At 28.8% G+C, this 11,443-nt stretch overlaps 1 protein-coding gene across 2 annotated transcripts; it reads right to left on the bottom strand.

The window, feature by feature from the left end:
• Positions 1–3,917: 3,917 nt before the first annotated feature.
• Positions 3,918–11,243, bottom strand: LOC113370193 (glutathione synthetase-like). 2 transcript variants are annotated; one of them, XM_026610866.1, is made up of 10 exons: positions 10,990–11,243; positions 10,257–10,469; positions 9,384–9,544; positions 5,663–5,705; positions 5,469–5,596; positions 5,248–5,358; positions 4,966–5,179; positions 4,805–4,902; positions 4,285–4,512; positions 3,918–4,104 (listed from the first exon to the last, which is right to left on the bottom strand). In XM_026610866.1, the coding sequence occupies exons 1-10, from the start codon at positions 11,134–11,136 to the stop codon at positions 3,975–3,977; spliced, it is 1,473 nt and encodes a 490-aa protein (XP_026466651.1). In that variant the 5' UTR covers positions 11,137–11,243; the 3' UTR covers positions 3,918–3,974. The 2 variants fall into 2 exon arrangements, with proteins under 2 accessions (XP_026466651.1, XP_026466652.1); XM_026610867.1 differs by lacking the exon at positions 9,384–9,544 and adding an exon at positions 6,538–6,671.
• Between the last annotated feature and the right edge of the window lie 200 nt (positions 11,244–11,443).

Raw genomic sequence — 11,443 nt, 5'->3', positions numbered from 1 at the left:
TAATAAGTAAATGTCTTTCTTAATTCTTGCGCTCAAATACTCTCATAGAAGGTAAAAGAAATCTGACAACATATTTATTATGCTAACATTATTTACTTCGCTTGAACACGTTTCAAAATAGGAGCACTTACACTACGTCAAATATCAACTAAATAACTCCAAACTTTCAAGTTTTTTAAAATACAATCGGTGTATTATATATTAAACAGTCTGCTTTACTTGGTCGCTCATAGACAGCGTAACTCGTCACCCAAATCTATTGCAGGCAGCCAACATTCGAAAACAAGAACTGAAGAAAGTTTTGCAACTAGGAATCAAATTAGACGAAGATATTCGAAAATTCAAAATTGTTTTGAATGTTGTAAAGAAGACTGTCGGCCTTTTTAAGACCGTATAATTATAATCTATTTGGAATAATTTCTATTTACTACTAAATTGCGATAAATTATGTGCTATTATTTTAATTGTTTAAACAAACGATAATTTTTTACATGCATGCATATTTTTCACCGTTGTTCAATTTGATTTTGAATTTATTTTAAAAAAAAAAATCTGTATATATTTATAGACGTAATTTCAGCCAATAAGCGATAATGTCCACATTAGAGTTATTGTATATATTTGTATTATTTAGATACAAACTGATGATAAATAAGATTGAAAATCTCCCTTCTAAATAATTCGAATCTACGTTGGCAGAATATATGGAGCCCTGTATAATTTTAGTAGATCTAGTAACATGAAATTATAACTAGTTGTGTATGGCATCGTGCCTTAAGGCAATTTGCTGGAACTTCCCGTACCGTAACGAAATGTTCGAGGAATACTGAATGTTTTCAAATAGATTATTATAAATATTGTAACATTGTCTAATATTTATAAGAATTATCAAAACTGAATTGCAAATTTAAAATTATTTGTTTAAGTTATATTAGAACTTTAGTCAGAATAAAAATAAAATCTGAATTATTTTCGATATACAAAAAAATACAATTTTTTTTCCAAAACTCTTTGCTCCGTATCTCCGAAACGGCTGGACCTGCCTTCGCCAAAAACTAATCAGCTCTTTTCCCTATCAATGGGAATCGAATGTTTTTTTAACCATTCAAATCGGTTGATCCGTGCGCCCGAAAACGTGATTGGAAATTTGTATCCATACATACATACACACACACATCCATTTTTTCTGAGGTATGCCAAAACGTTCAGAAACCTTCAAAAGGTCGAAAAATGTAAAAATTTTGAATTTCGATTTTCGGCCCATTACAATAACTTACCCTACGGGAAGTTAATAATAAACAAAATACAAAATGTATATGCATAAAAATAAATAGTAAATCGAGAAGTGAAAACAAAATTTCAGTTTAAACTAACGGAACAGTGTGCCATTGTTTACATTTATAAAATTGAGAGTGAAAACAAAATTTCAGGTTAAATCAACGTTTAAAAAATGTCATTGTTTATTATTTACAAAATTTAGAAGCGAAAAAAAAATCGGTTTAAATTAACATTGTATAATTTAAAAAAAATGGCAGAAAATTTAGATAAATTAGATGAAGATTTTTTATTTTTACTGGGCTTAACACAGAGCTTTGCCCATCGGCTTGAAACTGTCGAGCATGCAGAACGATGCAATGTAATTTTACTTTACACAAATTTTACTTTACACGAATTACATTTACATAATGCTTAAATTTTCTTTTTTCAGGCATGGCTAGAAAAATTGTGTGGCGATCATGTTGTAGGAATCGAGAAAAAGCGAGTTCGCAACACATATTTAAGTAAATTGATACTTTGTATGCAAGCAGCAAAATTAAAAGGAGTCTTTCGAAATCCTCCACCAACAGGAGATCTGGAAGATGTTTTTGCTAAGAAGGAAACAATTGAGGTATAATTATGTCAATTCGACAAATCTACCAATTAATATTTTTTATAAATCGCTGACTAAAATTTGGTACCAGGAACCATGTTGGATACAAGCTATACATCCAGACGACACTCCTACGACCATTCCTGGTATTGCAGGAAGGACCTACTTAGCAACGAAAGAGTTTCCAGAAGGCGGAGCTTGCGCTTATTTAGCAGTAGCGAATGGAACTAAGCCGAAAGATTGGAAAAAAATGGACGGTGGGGAATTTGATTTTAAAAACAGCAAGTTTAAAAATGAGGCAAATGTCTCCACAACCGATCATATACGAGCTGGAGGGTCTCATGCGGATAATGCTAGTTTAATTGCAGCCGCCATCGCCTCAGAATTGCGTGGAGAAACAGCTCCGAGACAAGTATATACCTTGGAATGTAAGAATCAGTAAAAAAAATCTACATTACAGTTTTTTCAAAGAAAGATTGCGATAAATTGTCTTATATCAAAAGAATATTAAGTGGAGATTTATTGACTTCCCGTAGGGCAAGTTATAGTAATCGCAAAAAAATCGAAAATGAAAATGTTTATATATCTTTACGTTTCAATGGTTTCTGAACATTTTGGCATACCTTAAACAAAATTTATGTATGTGTGTGTGTATGTACGTGTATGTGTGTGTGCGTATACAAATTTTCGTCGACGATTTCGGGAGCACGGATGAAGCAATTTGAACAATTCAAAAAACATTCGATTCGTATTGATGAGACGTGTTGATTAGTTTTTGGCGAAGGCAGGTCTAGCCGTTCCGAAGATATGGGGCAAAAAAGTGCCAAAAACGATCACTCAGTTTTTAAGAGAACGGAGCGTCCGATTTGAATAATTCAAAAAACATTTTACTTGTATTAACAAGATGAAGAACTGATCAAATTTTCATGAAGACAGGGCTAGCGGTTTTGGAGATCTAGTAAAACAAGTAAAAAAAAATGCCATTTGGCGGTCAAAAATGATCATTAGACATATGCACATCAAATTATCAGATATTTTATAGATATTTTAACAATAAGTATAAATTTTGTTTACATTCTTATGGGTTCCGTACCAATGTTTATCCGTTAGACGGCGACGCTTCGATATTTCGTCTCTGTGCAGTTCAAGCAGTACGATTGCTTTGAAAAAAAGTTCAGAATTTCCAAAATATTTCAAAATAAATTTTTCTTCAAAAAGTCTAATTTTTTTTTTCAAAAAAAGTAAAATTTTGTCAAAAATTTATAGTTTCTTAAAAATATATTTTTTCCAGGGTAATTTTTTTTCAAAAATGTTAATCTTTTTTAAAAAAAAAAATGGTACGGGAAGTTCCAGCAATTTGCCTTAAGGTACGATGCCATGCGCCCCACTTGTTTTAATTTCAACCTCACCACTCTATATATAGTGATGTATATGCAATTTATCCAGATCACATCCAGATTGTTTTTTTTTTAAATATATGTCTTTCGGATATGTTTTTCGGGTATCATCTTAGCGAGCTTTTTATTTTTCTATAAACACAAAAATCAAACGGTTTCGTTAAATTTCGATTACAAAATCCGACTTCAACGTTGGTAGTCAAAAAACTACTAGAATCATTACTTATTTTTGAATCACAATTTCGTAAAAAATGTTAATATTTTTAATTAAACATGTATTCTTTTATTTATTTTCATATAGATGCCCTTGAATTGTATCAAAACGAATTGGCTGAGTTAGACCCCAGCAAATTCTTAAAAATAACGAAGCTTCCTTCAGAAGAACAGAGGAGATATCTGTTAATGCATCTTCTACAGAAATTACGCAATCTTTAATCTGAATATATTGTTTCACCATTAATAATAGATGTATTAGTAAATTTTGTTTATTAAATAAATGAATATTCAAGTGCTCACAACTACTTCTATATTTCGACTATGTTTAAAGGATTAACGAACGTATTAATATACATAAATATATGTTTATTTTCTTTAAAAAGTATACATTTATAAAATTTTAACAATGATAAAATTACAATAAGTGACCTTGGAAACATTATTACCACAATAAATGCCGCAAAAATATCATTTATTATCTATATTATGTATCAGATATCTATAAGATAAGGGCTGTCGAGTGCGCCCAAACCAGCAGCCACACCACCCTCATCTGCAGTAGATAATTTAGTACGTAACATATGGCCTACTTGTTTGTTATAAATAATATTTTCCGAATCTCTGAAATTTTAATATAAATCAGTATTAAATAGAGCACTTTAAATAGTTTTGATTTTTTGTCCGCAAATTATCAAAAAGGTTAACAAATGGCCAAATTATTCTATATAAATGAAAACTAGTTATGTTATTAATAATCTACGAAATAGTACTATGTAAAATAGTGAATAAATTAATAATCACCCTAAGATTGCTCCAAAAATACCAAGTTCACTAATTAGACTAACAAGGGGCGGAGGGACACGATCACCAGGTCGTATAATATAACCTTCGGATAATGGGGGCGTGATTCGTTCCATGAGAATCCAAGCTGCTCGTTCTGGAGTTTTTCCCATGTTCATGAGAGCATCTCTTATTTTAGATCCATAAATATTGTTACCTCCACCCTCTCTTTGAGGTTTTAATACAAATCTGGAAATAATATAAACAAAATTAAGAAATGACATTAACAATATAATTAAATAAATATATTTATCTCCCGACTATATATTCTGTGATTGATAATAAGAATGAACAATACTATTTCAATCAATTTGTTAATAATTTACCGATTTGCAAAATTCTATATATCATCATTGGAATATATGTATATCAAATCAAATGAAATATAATTCAAATAAATAATTCGGTAATGCTAAAAGTATTAGAGAAATTTTCAAGATAAAAATGTACCAAAACTGCCTAAGTTATTATTACAAATTACCGTTCAGGTTCAGCTAATGCCATTTTATATGCTTCATCTCCAAATTTATCCAGATCTAAAGAGTACAGACCAGTAAAAATCTCACTCACAGCTTTTACCTGTAATAGATTTAAATACACGCTACAACATTTCTTAATATTCAAAACAATAATTATTATTACCTTATTAGGATCATTTAAAAATCTATCTAGAATGCCAGGTTTTGCCAGAGATTGCTGCACTTTCTTAGTACCAGCTAAGTGATATTGAACGGATGGACACTTAATAGCTCTAGATTTTTCAATCATACTTCGTGCAGACCATTCATTTTCGGTTGGATAATGAGCTGGCTCATATCCAGCGCGGAAATAAACAACACTAACTCTTGTACTACCACTAAAATTGTAAAAAAAACATATTAAAATTGTAAAAACACAAAGCTATGTGCGATTTTTTCATCTTACATTAGTAATTCTTTATTGCTTCCCAATTTTCCTTCATTGTAAACTTCTGTGAGAGTTTTCCTAATGACTCTTACATTTGGATTCAATCTTCTTATTTCAAATTCGTGAAACCTGAAGATATTTTATAAAAAAAATTAAAATTAACGAGAGGAATTTAAGATAATTATAAATTGATTAAATATTGATAGAATAGCAGAAATAGTAAGAGAATACTAATTTACCTTTGATCACATATATTGTAAGATACATCTTCAACAATGAACAAAATAGCAGCATTTTCATCTTCAGCTATTTTCCAAGCTTCAAGCATTGCATTACACAAACCTGATAAAGCATGATTCGCAGGAAGCTATTCAAATAAAATCTATATTAATAAATTATTATTTAAATAATATAGATATATCAAGATAATTACATTCTTTGTTTTATCTCCATGTCCAAGTTCCTCGAGCACATATCTATAACCAAGATTGTAATGAAATACAAATAGGGTTAGCATTTTATCACAATTTTCGTAAATTTAAATTAATATAAAATATTACATAAAACATAAACATACATAGAAGAACATATGTTAAACGGAAGATCACGATCACGAATAATTAAATAAAAGTCATAGAAAAGATAAGAAAAGAAAGATTACATTTTACAAGCCATGCGCTGAAGACATTGCCAATTTACATTAACGTAAAAACAATTTTGAGACAATAAATTAAAACATTTTCATTTTGTGCCTAGTTATATATCGGTTGGTCACAACCAGTTTAATAAACACATTAATTATTATAAACTTTATATAATAGATATTAAAAATTAGGTCTCGGAAACCTGTGCAGCGTGTCCCTGCTGAACAAAAAATAAGGCCTTTTAAAATATTATCAAATAATCCATACATTAAATTGATAAAATGAACATATTGAAAAACCCCTTTTCAACCACTTTTGCAAATTTAAAATTTATAACCCATTCGACATAGCTGGTCCTAAATGCTTGAAAAATATTTCCAATGAATCAGACATGGACAAATTGATAATACACCGGACATAGATTCCGAGCCCTGTAATGAATATAAACCAATGTATGCTTTTTGTGGTTTTAAAAATGTGATGTGCAAAATGTGGAAAGTATGGTGCTTGCTGTTAGTTACAATAACGATTTGGTACTACGACATTTTAATTTTAATAAACTTATGTACCGACATGCAAATATAAGTGCGTGTATTTGTATAGTGTAAATATAGTGTAGTAATTATTACAAAAACGTCTGATGTCAGCAAAGAACAATATGTACCTATGCAATAAGCAGACGCTGGTCGATATTCCGGCAAAACTAGAAGCGATTGTATTTATTTCCACTTGCTTTATATTATTGCCAGCGCTGAACAGGGGTAAATAGTCCGAACGAATCAAGCCCAGGTTAATTGTCTGTAAAATATTCTTCTATCGTAAAGTTACAAATAATCTTAACAATAATAATTTTCATTTTGATTTTAGAAGAACGACCTAATTTTAAATATTTTCTAGTTTCCCTCTTTAAAACTTAAAAACTATGTTTTATCAATGTTCAATTTTAAATTTATATTTCATTGTCTTTCACATATATGGTGTCCCAGAACTCAACGTCAATCCGAAACAGGGTGCTAGTATTGACCGAAACTGATGGCCTGTAAAAAAATCTCATGTTTGAAAATTTTAAACTTTTAAGTGCAATCTGCAGATTTGAAAAGCTTTTGAGGTTTTAATTTGTTTACCCGATTTTTTTTATTATAGAACTATTAAGTATTTTACCGTTTTACAATCCTGATTGAATGCGCCAACTTTTGATGAAACAAAGTCGACCGATTTAAAAAAAATTAAATTCTTAGTTCACCAAAGTCATAATTCTTTAAAAAAAATCTAAGGATTTGTGTCATTATTTTCCAATGTGGACCTAAGAGCGTGTGGACGATTGCATATACAAACTTTAAATTAGCAAAATTAATAAAAAAAGATAACCACAATATCCGACAAATGGTCATAATTTCACCAAAATTCTAATTTTTTTTTAGAACAGTTATGGTCAGAACTATCATCCCGTTTCCGCTTGATGCTGAGTTCTGGGACACTGTGTACATAGATAAACATACGTGTGTATATGTATGTGTAAGGTTTAATGGCAAACATTTGAACATTCAAAATGTAAAATACATGTTGCTTGTGATAAACAAATATGTATATATATATTTGGACATGCATATATGCATATATATATATATATATATATATATATATACATATATAAACCGTATTTTTTTCTTAGTTGTTCAAAATTGTATTTTTGAAGGGTGAAATACTGGTTACTAGGAGTATAAAATAAATATCCCAAGTAAAGTATTGGGAAAACTATCAAAAGGTGAACAATTTTATTTGTTTATTAATAGTAAAGCCTTAACGTTTACGTTATCTAATTCTATATAAACTGCATATACGCATAATCAAATCAATGATTTTTACTTTTACTGCTGCTGCACCTGTGAATAATAATAATGATAACTAAATTAATTAAGAACACCTGCTTGGACATGCTGCAAAAATCAAAACAATTAATTGTAACTGTAATAAATAAAAATCATTAAAACATGCAATATGAGGTTTCATAAAGAGAATAGTCGCATTGCTATACAAAATCGACTCCACTGAAAATTAAATAATTTACACTAATAATTTTTCAACATTAGTTTCTATGAATAGTATAGTCCAAACCACCGTGAATGCAATAACAGCTGCGTTTTTGTATCTCTTACAGTTATGACAGAAAGTGAATTTAAAAAAGAAAAATTATGAAATGACATCTTTTCAAAAAGACCTTTGAAATTGCGTATGAATTATTTAAATACCAGAATGGGTCAAATTAAGAATAGCAATGCTTATACCCTTTCTGTAATAAAATAGTGTATACAAAGAAAAATTTTAACCTATTATGATAAGTAACTACTATTATTATCACAAAAGGGTGTTTTTTAAATATATCTATTTGTTTATTTTATTATCTAAAATCAAATCTTGTTTTGAAATTAGATTAATAGCAAAAGCGATGCCTAATATTTTCCTATTCGATCACAATATATTGATGAGAAAAAAGCACGTACATATTTTTTTTGTATCTAAACTAAATATAACTGAACATATTTTATGTGTGAAAACTGCAATAAATTCAAAATAGAATAAAACAATATAATTTAAAACTCTTGTTTGTGAATTAGTAATATGTAAGTTGTGCCTGTTTGTGAGAATTAAACTATGTGACCAAACCGATTCCATGGTAAAATGAAACTAAAGAAAGATGCAATGTACTTCATGCATTTATTTTGTGCAGACCAAATATTGTTAGTAAAAATATGAATAACTCGAAATCTTTGTAAGAAAATCAGGCTGCATATTTGAGGTTCAAGAAAAAGCAAATAAAAGTTTACTAAGTTAAATAAAAATATGCTTAAATGAATGAAAAATTATTTGCATTTCGAATAAAATAGAGATTTAAGGTACATGCAAATGAACGCACTTTTAATAAAATTTTGAATTCTGATGGTAGAAAAGTAACATTGCCAAGTATTAGTCATGTATGACCACCTTCACCTTTGGTTTTTTAATTAATTAGTCAGAAGCGCTTGTTAACATAATGACATTTAAACTAAATTTTAAAATTTGATTTTCTTCATATAAGATTGTAATAAACTCTTAATTTCCGATATTATTAATATATACAGCAATCATTAATAATAATCATGAGTTGATGTATAATATTAATAAAACATTTTACAATTAATATCTATTAAAGTGATATTTTAATTTAAACATAATTTAATTTTCAAAGCAAGTGAAAATTCTGTAATAACAAAGATTACCTGTTTTTATCTAAATGAATTTTATGGATTTAAGCAAAAGTTTCAACGCTTTATGATCAACACCGTTTATCACAAAAAAACAAGACCTTTACAGTTTCTTCATAAAATGCAAAAATTAATTCAATATAATAAGTATATTGAGACAATTGGTTTGTTTTTCCTTAATTAATTAATTGTCCCAAATTTTAGTTATATTTTATTTTAATCAGAAAACTTCAAGTAAAATGGGAAATTCTTTTGGATATTAGCGCACCTCTGCAACACTGCGGAGGCGGGCCCTAGATGACCAAAACCTGATGCAATAGTGTTGATCTCTACTTGCTTCCAGCAGCAGTAAGGACGTGAAGTCTCAGACTTTCCACAGCAAAGTGATTCCAGCATAAGATCACAACGGAGCAAGCCCAGTGATATACGCTAAAGGTCATTCAATATCTTATGGATTTAGATGAGTCTCATAGGCAAAATATGCATGCTATTGAAACTTTTTTTTAGAAAATAAATTGAGTTTGACACCAATATTTTAAGTTTTGTATTTATTAATTTGATATTCATTCCGAGTTAAAAAGATTACTTAAAAAACTATACCCTTATGTGTAACCATATTTATTAGAATTAAAAAGTTTAACAGTAACTTGCAGTAATTACATAAAGTAATAGTAATGAAATAATTACTAGTAATTGCATTGTAATCACTGATGCTTCTGATAATTACTTGAAGATTTTTCAAAAGTATTGAATAAGAGTATCGAGGTTCATACATTAAACCTTTTTTGAAATTCAATTTTCCTAGTTCAAATCAATTATAATTAGTAATTCCTAAAAATATATTCTGAAACAATTTTAATACTCATCACCTATATTAAACAATTTTTCTATGAAAACTGGAATTGTAATGATCTAATCTTCATCTCTTTATGGCACAGTAATAAAACATATATTATTCATTAGTGAAAAATGAATTACGTTTGATAATAAACTATAAAATTTAACATTGATTTTGTTTTAAAATTTTATTTAAAAATGTTATTTGGTTGGGTGAAGTCTCAAAATTATAAATGGGGAACACTTATTGTTCCTTTCATGTAATTATTATTCCTTTCACCAAAAAGATTAAAGGTATAAATACCTGAGCTACACCCTCACTTCTAACTTCCTCATAAAGTTGGAAAAGCCTGGCAGTAAATGGATCTCCATCAAAAGTAGTAACTAGAGATTGCGATAGAAATTCATGATCATGTGCAGCCCGATGTATAAGTTCGTTTAGTATGGGTTGAAGCTGTACTGCCTTTTCAAATTCAGCTCTCGGGAATGTAGAAGGTGTTAGCACAAACGGAGCAAACTAAAATAAATAAAAAGGTTATATGATAATATAAACAGGAATGGATGTATTAAATATAAATACATATATATATATATATATATATATATATATATATATATATATATATATATATATACACCATACAGAGTGTATGCATAACATAAATACCAAATTGTTTATATTAAGAGCATTCAGAGAATGCACAAATGTATAAACTATGCCTCATTGTAATGAATGTTGTGAGATAAAATATATGAAGTAAAACCCACTCATATCCCATGCACACATACGTGAATTAATAATTATATATAACAATATTGTTTTATAATCTGTGAAAGAATTTTATATTAAAGCAAGGCCTAACCTAAACAAAATGAAATAAAGAATAATGAGAATTTGATTATATAATCTATACAGTAGCCTCTCAAGTAATTTATGCATTATGTGCACTTTATATATTTCGATGATTGATTTTAAATAACATCTTTATATTATAAATGCAATTGTGTGATATTTCGACATTAATAAATAAATTTACCTGAATGGTATCTTTAGAGAATTGTAGTTTAGATCTCATAGAAGCTCCATGCATTATAGCCCAATCTTTAGCTTTGTCAATAATTTCTATAAGAGTTTTATCATCTAAAGGCAATGTTATACAAGGCTCTAACTTTAGAGAATCCATGTTAAATGATTCTATGATTTCACTTTGAATGCGCAAAAGATTTCACTAAAATTTTCGGTAATAAAACATTATTAATTAACTATGTAAAGATTATTATTAATGCACTGTCATTTATTTAATTTGATGGAGATAAGATAGCATTCGGAACAAAATCATATTGTCTTGGCTGCAACCACTGCCGCAATCTGTCAAACTGTCATATTAATCGAAACTCAAAATGCTATAACTAGATGTCGACAGAGCTATGTGAAATGGAAGTTCCGTATTATTAAAGCATTTTAGCAATTATTTAACATGAGTTTCGCCT

Source organism: Ctenocephalides felis, unplaced genomic scaffold (assembly GCF_003426905.1).
Source record: "Ctenocephalides felis isolate EL2017-DRISC unplaced genomic scaffold, ASM342690v1 CF-g0.4_SCAFFOLD_01492, whole genome shotgun sequence".
NCBI lineage: Eukaryota > Metazoa > Arthropoda > Insecta > Siphonaptera > Pulicidae > Ctenocephalides > Ctenocephalides felis.
Note: the sequence above shows the minus strand (reverse complement) of the source record. Positions and strands in the feature narration are given on the sequence as shown.

Excerpts from the sequence above, each read along its gene's own strand:
- LOC113370193 (XM_026610866.1), bottom strand. The coding sequence starts at position 11,136 with ATGGATTCTCTAAAGTTAGAGCCTTGTATAACATTGCCTTTAGATGAT. Across the intron at positions 5,706-9,383 it reads GCCTCCGCAGTGTTGCAGAG|ATATGTGCTCGAGGAACTTG; the intron begins GTGCGCTAATAT and ends TCTTGGTTATAG. Across the intron at positions 4,903-4,965 it reads TTTTAAATGATCCTAATAAG|GTAAAAGCTGTGAGTGAGAT; the intron begins GTAATAATAATT and ends AATCTATTACAG.